The sequence below is a fragment of the Parasteatoda tepidariorum genome, chromosome 1, assembly GCF_043381705.1.
Source record: "Parasteatoda tepidariorum isolate YZ-2023 chromosome 1, CAS_Ptep_4.0, whole genome shotgun sequence".
Lineage (NCBI taxonomy): Eukaryota > Metazoa > Arthropoda > Arachnida > Araneae > Theridiidae > Parasteatoda > Parasteatoda tepidariorum.
Window position 1 is genome coordinate 62,374,723 of NC_092204.1, and position 13,284 is coordinate 62,388,006.

Genomic DNA, 13,284 nt, shown 5'->3' on the forward strand with positions numbered 1-13,284 from the left:
AATCCACATAATGTGTTTACGATAGACATGTGAATTAACAAAACAAGAGTAGAATTTCCCCTTAACAGTTGAACTAGTTTATTACAAGAATTGTTGTAACAAGAAAATTTTTTATAAATGGTTGATGTATAGTTAAGAAGTCTACATAGACATTGGATTGCCGAGCACAACTTGGATTTAAAGGGACTTTTTCATGTAACTATTTCAAAATTTTCATCACCATTACATCAAAAATTAAGTTTTTGCCTGTTGGTAGAAATTGAGGAAAGGTGTAAGAAGTTCACTTGATTTCAAAGAGATTAAAAAAATGAATTATCTAAACAACAAAGATAAAGAGGTTCTCATTGATATTGTTATAAGTGTAATAAGCAATCTCTTAATTAATTGAGACTGTCCAGAAAAGATTTAAATGCTTTTCTAAAATTAAAGACATCAAATATATTCAGGACTAGAGTGTTGATGATAATTTTTCTTTTTATGCATTTTTTGTATGCTAAGTTGTTTATTCCTTTATAGAGAACTGTTCATATTTTTAGGGGTCATTTTTTCAGATAAAAGACTTCCCCTCCTTTTTTCAATAATTTATTTTATAAATTTTAAATGAAGTTTTTCATTTTCGCTGATTTTACTTCTGAATTATTTTTTTTTCTTTAAAAATTAGTATAAATTTTAATTTGAATCATGTTATTTTAAATATCCTCCTCATGTTGCACACAGTTTTTCAAGATATAAAAAATTTGCTTTAGGAGACTATGCAATGTCTCAATTTAAAGAATTTTATAAACATATTATAATACAATGCAATTCCGATGATCTTGATGACTTATTTAAAAAAAATTTAAATCCCTATTTATTTATTTTATTTAGATTTTATTTCATTCATAAATTAAATATTTATTTTAATTATCTTATTTCAAACTAAATTTATAACCACAAGCTATGATTTAGTATTTTTTTTATATAGAAAAAGGTAATAAACGCGTTTTTGTAAATTTAAAAGGGTGGTATTATTATTAAGGTCATTTTCAATGGCTCTTTAGAAGGGGGTTTCTTTTGTAGTAAGATTATTAGAAATTTTTAGGTCATCATCATCCTAGCTCAGATGATAATATAAATAGTGCTACAAATGATATACTTGAAAAGTTACTCAGTAAAAAATTAAGGCATCACAAACAAAACATCAGTATTCATCTTTATGCATAAATAAAAAAGTAATAAAAGTAGGCCTTTTTGCGACAGCTTTTACTAAAATTTGAAAACTGTGACAAACTAGCAAAGTGATCAATTGCAATGGGCAGATTTTATCAGTTTTTAAGTTCTCATAACAAACGAGTTCAACTCTATTAAACTTCAATTGAGAAAATAAAACATTTTATACAAAATAACAAAATTAAAATCTAAGTGATATAGGGTTTCATCTTGGTTGGCAGTAAAATTAATATAGATACAATGTAAAAGACACAAATAAACAAATTTGAAAGATTAACAGCTGTTTAAGTACTATAAGCAAATAGATGTACAAAAAATTGAAAGGATCTAATAAAACTTTGAATCACAATTTTTTATTTGGAATTTCTCCAACCCTATAGCGTACTTTCATTAAACCAACAATTAAAGTACATCATAGTAATTATGAATTATTTTGTAGTGTAAGTTGATAAAAAAATAGGAATTCAAAATAAAAATTAAAACATTACAAGAATAGATATTGACCTAAATATCTAAACAAATAATTATGCATAAATCTGACTATAATATAAAAATGTAATGAGGCTATAACATTTTCCAGTGTTTTTATTGGATGAACAAGTCACATTAGATGTAACAAATCACAACAGATAGGTTCAGCTGTCATCAGTACCAAACGAGTAAAAGTTTTCTTAATATCCACCTTTAAATTAGTTATAAATTTTATCAATTTATTACATAAAATTAAAAGCTTAAGACTAAAACTGTAATTAATAAGAATTTGTTCATTCAGCAATACTTGATTTAGAAAATTTATTTTGTATCCTTCTGAGCTGAATCTCACTCATATGCCACTTTGAAACACTTTCATTTCCTAGTTGACACTCTGGTGTGCCAGAACCCTTTCTCCTTCACCCCGACTGCTAGAAATTTGCAATAGTGTTTTGGTTTCAAAAACTATCATTTTTGACACAAGATAGCATTTTATATCCATCAGATTTGAGACATATGTAAACTTGACCTATTACTTGAAATGAGAAACATATTACTCACATGCATTTGGCTTTTGATTATATAAACATGAGGAAATATTTCTGTTATTTGTTTAAAATAAATAGGAAAAAGAAGAACTTTAGTCAAAAGCTTTCTTAGTACTGAACATCCTTCAGACATGTTTTGTACTTTCGTAAGCAGGCTTCGTCAATCAAGTTATGTTGTTCCTACATTATTTTCAACAGACGGTTTTGAAGCAAAAGTATAGTAATTTTAATGAGATATGCTGCCCTTGGATATAGGCTGCAGTCATAAATTTTGACTAAAAAGGGAAAAGTATTTCATCAGAAAGGCCGCACCATCGGTTATGTGGCACAAAATTTTACTGCATGATCCATAGCAGAGTTAAAGCATCTGTTACAAATAACAATTTACATATAAAATAAATGATTAAATGTTTAAAAGTCCTTAAAGCAATTATTAAATATACAATAAATTATTCTATACAACCTTACTTAAAATCAGAAGGTATTTACTTCGATGGCTAAAATATGATATTTATATAAAATCATTTAGCATGCATTCCTGCTCAATTGATTATAAAGTTCTATTTCAAAATCTAATATTTTCAAATACAAAACTGAAAACAAATTCATTTACAAAAATTTATTTAATTATTTAATGATCTTAATTTATTTTCAATTTTTTCATCAGGAACCAGTAAAAATTTTATTTATTTGTGTAACTAAAGTAAAATTAAAAAAAGTGCAACAATTATTTATTAATGACTATTTACCAAGATCTAAGGAAGCAGCAGGTGTGGACCAACCAACACGGCAGAGACCTTCATCTGTAACTTTAGCTTCAAAATAATATTTTCCTATAACATGAAAGAATGCAAAAATAAAGGATTATTGACATTAACAAAATATATGCATTCACAAAGCATGAGAAAAGTTTTACCTAGCGCAAAGCTATGAATAATACAAGTTAGAGATAAGATTTATATTATTTTTTACACAATAAAAAGAATTTTTATTGTGAATGAGAGAATTGAAGAGAACTGAGAATTTTTGTAGACACTGACAATACGCAAGGTGTACTGGAACTAAGCAAAATTTATGATTGCTAAAGCTGCTTTATTATTGTTAAGTTTTCGTAGCTAAATGAAAACTTCCTAAAACTTATGAATAAACATACATGAGAAGTAAAGGAAGGCTTTAAGATAATATAAAAATATATAGGAGGGAGAGGATTATTGCAAAAAATACATTACAGAAAAAGTATTAAAAAATCTATGGTTTTCAATATTTTAGAATATGTTGAAAAAGACAAATATTTTGAGAAATCTTCTTTTAATGATATCAAACTTAAGAATAGTAGAATTTCATTTAAAACAAAAATTTTCAATGAAAATTAGTACAACATTTTCACTATTATGTTACTGGCAAAGTTGCATCGAATTTTTAAAGGAGATAAACAATAATTTTTTTAAAAAAGGTATTTTATTTCTTTTTCAGACTAAATCACTGTTTTCACATGAGAATAAACTTTTTTTCAGCTTAAATATATTTTATAAACATTTAAACCTGAAACTTTGAGAGTACTTTTCATTTGTCAAACCACTCACAATAAAGCTACTATGTTATACTGCAGGAGCAAATTAATTAAAAAATTTCCTTGTTAAATATTGTTTTTAAATTAATTAATAAGAGGCACAATAGTTTGTAATTAGACGCACAGACATATTCTATTTCAAAATATGTTCAAGAACAATAAGATCTAAAAGATTATATTGTTTTAGAAATGGTTATAAAGATTCATTATAAATCATACATATTGCTTCATATTGCTTAAAATAAATTAATTTATTAATAAACAGTAATTCAAATACAAACCTTCACCCTGTACACCTTTGGTAGCTCTACAACCATGCCATTCCTTGGGTTCTCTGCACTGACAAGTTTTGCCATCAGGGCTTACAGCTGATAAAAAGAAGATTGCAATTATTAACACATACATTATAAATATTACATAATATTTATAATGTCTGTTTAATTTAACTAATAAGAAATAAGTATGAAGCCTAATAAATTTTGTAACCTAGATAATTACAATTAAACAATGCACACAAAAACTAAAAAGTTGAATGATATGAATGGAAATAATAAGAATGGGAATAACTTTTATGATGTAAGAAGGTAGTATATAGAATAAGAAATTATGAAGTATGTAATACAAGAAATAGGGAACTATGTGTTTTATATTTAAGCAGTTTTGTTAATTGTTTTATAAATCTAAAGTGAATGCAGCAATCAATAAAAATTTCCACAGTATTCTCCATTAGAGAACAATATACATTCAAATTCATCAAATCATTCGGCTAATTTTTTTAATTTAATGGAACCTTAAATAAAAATATGTATGATCTTAATTCAAGAATATGCACTATATTTTACATAATTTAAAGAGAAAGTTATCAAAAAATTATTGAGTTACAATTCTTAGAAATTTTAGAAAATCAACAATTTAATAAAGAGACTAGATTTTAACACTTATTTTCTGAAGTAAAAAAAAAAAATCTTTGCTCAAGTTTTGATTTAAACATTTTAGCTATTTTATTTAAAGTTGCTATTTCCCTTATGCTCATTTGAATAATTATGAAGAAATTTTTTTTGCCTAAAAGGGTTAATCTCTACTAACCAATGGTTTTTTGTACAATAATAACAATCAAGATACTTTATAAACAATTATGTATCTTGATAAGAAATAAAATTTTAATAAAACTCAACAGTAAGAAAAAGAGTTGTATTTTCAAGCACTCAATTCTATTTATGACAGAATTACAAATGTGGTTTTTAATTGTTATTATTTTTCACTTTTTTTAAAATTTAGTAGTCATTTTAATTGCATCGAATATTTTTTTTAAAAAACAGAACCACTTTCTAATAACATTAGCTGAATTGAAAGAGCTTCCTCAATTGAATTTGTAACACAATCAAAATACATTTTAAACTTAAAATAATAAGCCATACTACTTACCCAAAGCAGTTCCTCGATCATAATAGCTCATTCGCCATTTTGTAGCTGAAAAAAATTTTTATTGATAATTTTAAAAATTTTATTTTCATATAGATCAAAAAACAGAAAAAGAAAAAATTGGTGCATATAAATACACAAGAATTTTTCATTACATACACAGGAAGACAATTTTAAAGAATTAACAATTTATAGTTTAAATATTAATTTTTTAAAATTACTAGTAAATATTAATTATTTAAAATTACTAGTAAATATTAATTCTTTAAAATCACTAGTAAATATTAATTCTTTAAAATCTCTAGTAAAATAGTAATTCTTCAAAATTACATAATATATCTCTCTAGAAAAAGTGTAACCAACAGATTTTAAAATAATATAAATATTTTTAACTAAAAACTCTTCATACTTGAAATTGTATAGACCAACACTAATTGAAAAAATTGTAAAACTATATTTCTTTAAAAATTATTTTCAACTCATTGAATATTAAGAAACATTAAATTATTACATTGTGATCCTGCTCCACTATCCGATTTCTTTCCTTTTCCACTCCTTTCATCTGCCAAAGTTTCCCAAACTATTTGAAGGATAGGTAAACAAAATGCACCAGTTTTTCCACTACCAGTTTCAGCAGCCTACATGAAAAGTATATAATTAATATGACAGGTAAAACAGACAAAAATTGCAATTTAAGATACTATGATAAAAAGCATTTAAATATTCCATTTTATTTATGCCACAAATTAATTGTTTAAGAAAAGCTTTTCCTTGTTTTAAACAGGCATAAGTAATTCACACTTTTTTTTTAATGAATTTTTTAAGGATGCAGATGAGGAAAAAATATTAAACTAAATTTCATTTGGTCTTTTGGGTAGAATTGTTCAGATTTTAAAATAAATATTAAAATAGAATTGCCTCAACAATGTGCAAATTATAAGTACGTAAATCAATTCATAAAAAATTGAAGAATTATTGAAACTGTGGTCAAGAGCATAACTCAACTATATCGTAAATAATAAAAAAAAAATTGCAATTTACGTATTGCTGAAATTTATTTAGTCATAACAATAATTGAATATTAAAATAGCAAAAATATAGAAATTACACAAACAGGAAAAAATGAAAGAGTTTTGAATTTTTATTCAAAATGAAAAGAATGAAGTAAACATGAAGTAAATAGATAAAAATGTAGATTAATAAATAAAATATTTTACCATTAATACATCACCACCTCCTAGAATCAATGGGATAGCTTCAGATTGGACATCTGTAGGCAAACTGAAAAAAAAAATCAAACAACAATCATATGATATGAGACAAGTGATGAAGTTATTAATAGCTTATAAGATAAAGGATAAAATAGCTCAAAACTCCTTTTGAGCTTAAATGAAATTTTTAAAAAAGTAACTTAAATAAAATCAATTTGTAAAAACAATGTGTTTACTTTATTTTTAAAAATAGCAAAAAAAGTAAAAAAGTGGACAATATGAATGACTTTAAATCTAATGATCAGATTTTTGCCCACTAAGTTTGTTTCTTACTTAAACTGGGCAAATAAATTAGAACAGAAAATATTCTAAGTTACAAAATCAGACACAAAAATATACATATCGCTTATTTTTGAGGGATTCAGATTATTAACTATCAAAATATGATGAGCCTCAAATATTGACTCTCAAAATATGAATTCAAATACTGTAGTTAAAATAACAAACCAGGGTGTCAATTTTATATTAAATTTAAAAACAATTTTCATAGTATAATGGAACCCCGATTTTATGTAGTCTGTTTTGTACAATGCCCTGGTCTCTACAGCTCTACATTATTTTCTGCTACTGTGTAAGAATTACCCATACCAGTAATGTTAGACTATCCCGGATTTTACCTTACCCTTTATTTTTTAAGAAAATATCGTTTGAAGCATTTTTCTCTATCCTTGTAAAAAAATTTCTTCAAAAACTGAATTTAAAAAAATATGACTATAAAAGCAAAAAATTATTTTGTGTCTTGATCAGTGCACTGGCTATTTGGAGCTTAAATTTAAAATGTGTGAGTGGAATTTTTCCAGATAACTACACAAGCTAATTCCAACCTTTAGATCTAGGAATCCTCTGATTAATTGAAAAACATTATGTGAAACAACTGGTTCAGAAATCCCTTCTTCCGGTGACCAGCAAGACTATTCTAAAGCTAAGACAAATGTTCAGAAAATTCTGAATCTGTTTTCTGTCTCGTGAGACAGTGTTGATAAAAAATACATTCCCGATTCAGGTAGCATTCACGCCAGTATGGCAACAATGATCACCAAATGTTCAGAAAATTATGAATCTGTTTTCTGTCTCATGAGATAATGTTGATAAAAAATGCATTACTGATTTAGGTAGGGTTCACATCAGTATGGCCACAATTATCACCAAATGTTCTACAAATGTCCCTAAAATTATACGCATGGGGGACAAATTTATCACCTTTTAATATGCTTAGACTTTACAAAATAGTAATGATAAATTCATTTTTGCATAAAATTCCATGCATTTAAAAAATAATTCTTGTACCCGTATTGGTTTACGTATGGTATAGAACTGAAATGCATAGTATTCAAATGGAATAAATGAAAGTGTCTAGAATAAAAAATTTTAAAATTAAATTTTGAAATTTCAAATTTGCATGCTGTGATGTGCTTTGCATTCATGTTCTGACAATAAAATATTATGTTCATCAATAAAATAATATGTTTTACTCTTTTAGTATTGAAAGTGACTTTATATTGGAGTTTTAAAATTTCTGGATAATTAATTTTTAATATAATATTTTGTTAGTTCTTAATTTCTTTGTTTTTCTCATTTATTAATTTATTTGGTCTCAGCATTTTAGTTTCTATGTTGAATCAATTTACTAATATTATTAATATTATTTTAGCTTTTTTCACTTAATTTTAATAAATACTAATCTTCAATCATCATGGGAAATGAACCTAATTAGATACTATAGCTATATAGATAGAAATTAATATTTCCTGATGTGTATTGGAACATGAATTATGTAAAATGTAATTGAATTATGCAAATGAATTATGTAAAGTCAATTTTTTTCTCCTCAAGTGTGCTGACCATATAAAATTTTTGGACTACTAAATGAATATCTAGGTTGTCCTGTTGGACTACTAAATTTTCATTACTAGTGAGAATCCAACCAATGGGTTTAATACAGACTTCATCATTTTCAATGAGAACATTTGCTCTTCAGAAGAAGATTGTATGGATAAAAACACCTGTAAGTCGACTGCAACACATCTCATCATTTCACAAATTCTTTTGTTATATGATTTCATGCCTGTTTCTGATGATAATGCTTAAAAAGGCGATAAAGAAGAAATACCAGAATATGCACCCACAACTGATCAAGGGATTTAAACCATAAAAAACTCTGAAACAAAACTTATTTGCAAATTTAAAGCAAGAAACAATTTTTGAAAAAAAATTGTTAGTGTTGAACAAGCCATTGTTAAAATTGCGTGTAAAAATAAAAATGAAAGAAGAATTTAAAAATTAAACATATATTACAATCAGGGTTGGAGTTTTTGCCGGCAAAAAGAGGTTTTTGCCAGGACAGTGGAAAAAACCTGGGAAAAACCGGCAAAAACTGGTAAAAACCGGCAAAAACCAAATTATCTAAATTGCTGATTAAATATTATTACAAAATACTTGAAACAAATTTAAATCAATCATAAGGAATAATAATTTTGATACATTACATGAAAAAATTATTTTTAACATATTAATAATTAATATAAGGGTAATAATTTTTAAAAGATTGAAAGTTTTTGATCTCTTTTCATTTTAGAATCCTAAAATAAATGTTTTTTTACAAATAAATAAATATTATTATTTGTATAATATTATTATTTATTATAAAAAATTATTATTTGTACAATAATTAACTACACATGTTGATAGATATTTTATGCTTTAAATTATAGTTATATTAATTTAAAATAAGTTCATTTCACTGGAAAAAAGAGAATAATCACAAATTTTCCAATCAATAATGTTTTAAACTACTAAAATGATATATTATTACATTATCATTTAATTATGATTTAATAATAATTTTGTTAATTTTTCTGTAATTATTTATATTCATAGTATATATTTCAATTTTAGGAATAATTTTGTACCAAAAATGTGTTTTTGTCCTCTCATCTTGGAAAATATAGGTTTTTGCCACTTTTTGCCAATTTGCTTGGCAAAAACCTGTTTTTGCCAGGACGGTTTTTACCGGTATTTACCATGGTTTTTTCCACCTGCGGCAAAATCTTGCCAACCCTGATTACAATAATTCATCTAATAAGTGCACATTTTTGTAAAATTTGCTCAGATAACTTTTTGTCCTGATTTTACGTTTCACCACTTAATGCATTTTTAACCACTGGTCTGACGGAAAACGTGAAATCAGGGTTCTGTTGTAATACCCTAGATGTTAAAAGTTGATACATAGGCAAGAATATTACAAAATAAATTAAATATAAATAATAAAATAAATATATTACAATATAGTAGAAAAGAAAATTATTTACTTCCATTCCATTTCTTCAACAGCTTGAGCTATCTCAGACAAAACACCCATTTCTATAAATAAATAAAAATTATAGATTATGATACCCTAAGTAATAAGTGTAGAAAAAAAAATAATGATTCATAAAAAATAAAAGTAGAATAAAAAAAATAGTAACTTAAACAATGGAAGTAATACAATCAAATTCTACATGATATTCAAGAAATAAATTAAAAATCTAAAATTTCTAATTCAAAGAAGATTTCATCATCATCTGCAACTAAATAACATCAGCTGAAAATATCAGAGAAAGGTGTCAATTTTTCTATAAAAAAATAATAAATCTTGTTCAAAATGGGCCCTAATTTAAAAATTTAATGGTTTGATAACTGATATTTTTCATAAAATGTTTTGACACACTACCCTTTAAAACACAAAGTTTTGTAAAACTCTATTCAATTTTACAAAGGAAGATTGCCGAGTCAGAAACTTTGCCAAAATAATGGGGAAGACTTTTTGTATCAATATTTGTGCCATAATAATAAACGTCATATTTTTTAGATAACTGAATAGAATTGTAAAGCTCATCGACACTCCTAAGCAAGTCATTATACATATATGAACCTCCTAAGGGTTCATGGTGGGGGAGATGTTTCTGTTTAAAGTAGTTCTCAAAATAAAATATAGATGGCAGAATAAAGTCACGTGATTAGTAAATGTTAATTTTTGTTTTCTGTATATGTAGTTTAGTTCTCTATGCGTTTTGTTTCAATAAAGTTGTGTTATTGAAACCGGCATGGTAATTTCAAAGTGATATTTCCCTGAGACGAATACCCTTTTACATTTTGTGGTGGCCAATGTGGGGCAATTTATGAAAAAATAAAAATTTAATGGTGCAGTTTTTAATAAAAAGGTAATATTTAAAAACAATTATCAGTAAAACCTAAAATCACTAAAAAATTCATTGATATACTCCCTCCCAAATAAAGATGTGAATATCTCCAGAATCTGGTGCAAATTTTAGCTATGTAACTAGACAACATAAAAAATATCTTACTAAAATGAAGGAATAAAATTAAAAATTAGCGTTAAATAATTATCAATAAAATAAATCAGAAACGGATTTCTCGCTAAAACAGGTTGTTAAGAAAACAAACTTTCCCTGGAAAACTTAAGTAAAAAGGCAGTGTTTTTTAAGAATTTCAGTTTATTTATACAAAAAGAGCAAGTAGGACACATTTATAGGGATCAAAGGGCAGACGGGGCGCCCTTCTAAAAACTCTTAGGGAGAACACTGTATGTACACATGACACTTCGATCATTTTCTTTTTATTAAAAAACATAAAGCAGAAGTTCAAACATTTTAAACATTGAATTGATAAGACCCATCGTTTACAAGATCGTTTTACACATTGCCTAATTAGTATAGATCATTTTTCACCATAGCCTAGGGGTGCTCAACCTGCGGCCCACCAACCCTCGATGTGTGGCCGCAATCTGAACAAAATGGAAAAAAAATAATTTAAATATTTGTTTTTGAAGAATAATAAAAATAATTCGGTAATTCAAATTTACACAATGTAGTTTTTCGATGGTTAATGCTACGGATTTCAGCACAGTTTTAAAAATCCCAATATTTTTAATACATCATTATTACGATTTACGAATTTTAATTACCACTTTTGACGCTTTTCGTATGTGCCGATTCCAATGACTTTTCGGTAGTTATTGCTACCCATTTTCAAGTAGTTTCTGAAATAGCGATTTTTGAAAGTTATGAAACGCTTTATTTGTGCAAACTTCATGGAAAATCAAAATGACTTTAGATCCTTTCTTCAACAGTTATTGCTGCACATTTCCGCCCGGTTTTTAAAACTTCGATATTTTAGCACGATATTATTACGAATCGCGAGTAAAGAATCGCTCATTTAGATAACCATTTTTTGACATGGCTTATTTATAACGATTTTATCGCAAATCAAATTATTTTTCAATCGTTATTTTAGAAATTATTGCTACACATTTCTACAAGGTTTGAAAGTACCGATATTTTTTATACGCTATTACGACATTTTAATTTCAAATCCCGCATTTAAATTACATAAAATTTTGATGGACTTTATTTACTCCAATTTCATCTGAAATATAAAAGTATTTTGGTTATTGTTTTAGTAGTTATTACGTTTTCCCCGTGATAAAAGATTATGATATTTTTAATACAGGTGGGTAATAATGGCTTGACAGCAAGCGAGTTTTGAATCGCGCATTAAAATAATTATTTTTAACGTGCTCTGTTTGTGCCGATTTTATCATTTGCGTTGTACCGATTTTAACACGAATTTTTAAGAGGTTTTTCGAACGTGTTTTTTCTTCTTTCCCGTTATTGCTGCATTTTTATTTGTGATTTAGAATATATACCTGATATTTTCACACAATATTGCAACTCGTGAAATTCGATTCAGTTTTAATTTTTTTTCGTAACTTAAAAAGTAATTACGTATCTTAGCCAAATCAACACCTTCCCAGGAAAGAAAAAAAAACGAGATGTGTTTATATTAAACGCTGTCCATTTTGCAAAAAAAATAATTCAAAACACGGCATAATTCTTTAGTCCCATGAACACATGCAAGTTTAACAACACACATCGAACCTATTCTTTTTGTTGTCACAGGTAATTTAAAAGTCATACATCGTAATTTGTATTTACGCTATCTGAAAATTGCGAATCGCATTTCGTATTAACATTAACGAGATTTAAAAATAATCTATCGCGTTTCGTATTCACGGGATTTAAAATCACATATTGCGATTCGTGTTCTGGCGTTTAAAGTATCATCCGTTGCTACTTTTCTCGCAATTCATATGCACGCGTTTTAAAAACCATATATAGCGATTCATATTCATGCATTTTAAAAATCAAGTGTTGTGAGTAGTCCTTTCGCAATTTAAAAGTCACACTATTCGCATTCACGCGATTAGAAAAACAAGCATCAAGTTTTTTATTTACGCAATTTAAAAAACACACATGGCAATTCGTATTCAAGCAATTAAAAAATAACACATAGCAATTCATATTCAAGCAATTAAAAAATAACACATCGCTATTTTTATTTCCGCGATTTAAAAACCCAGAAAGTAAGAACACCATCTAGGACAAATTCCAAAACTGATTATGTTATTTGCTCTAAGTTTAATATTACCCACAACAACAGCTTCTGTCGAAAGACTGTTTTCCAGAATGAATTTGGCCTGTTCAAAATTACAGAGTAGTCTTTAAATACAATCATTACATTTTCATTTAATGGCTCAAAAAATATCACATGATCAAGTAGATAAAATTATCACAATATTCAAAAATTTTGCAAATTACAGTATAACCATTAAGAAATTTTTTAAACCATTTTCTACCTTCTTGGAGCATTTTATATCATTTATGATTATATGCTGGGAAATGATTTGTATATCATTAAATTTTAACTGTATAAAAAATGATAAGTTTCGTAAAGT

At 26.4% G+C, this 13,284-nt stretch overlaps 1 protein-coding gene across 2 annotated transcripts in view; it reads right to left on the bottom strand.

Annotated features, from left to right (window-relative positions):
* LOC107448278 (ATP-dependent RNA helicase Ddx1) overlaps positions 1-13,284 on the bottom strand; it is a 38,970-nt gene that overhangs the window by 23,211 nt on the left and 2,475 nt on the right. For both annotated transcript variants that reach the window (XM_043038762.2, XM_043038763.2), the window contains exons 2-7: positions 9,800-9,851; positions 6,438-6,501; positions 5,732-5,858; positions 5,224-5,268; positions 4,080-4,166; positions 2,978-3,061 (exon numbers count right to left, since the gene is read on the bottom strand). In XM_043038762.2, coding sequence (XP_042894696.1) covers positions 2,978-3,061; positions 4,080-4,166; positions 5,224-5,268; positions 5,732-5,858; positions 6,438-6,501; positions 9,800-9,851 — 459 coding nt within the window. The remainder of the gene's footprint in view (positions 1-2,977; positions 3,062-4,079; positions 4,167-5,223; positions 5,269-5,731; positions 5,859-6,437; positions 6,502-9,799; positions 9,852-13,284) is intronic.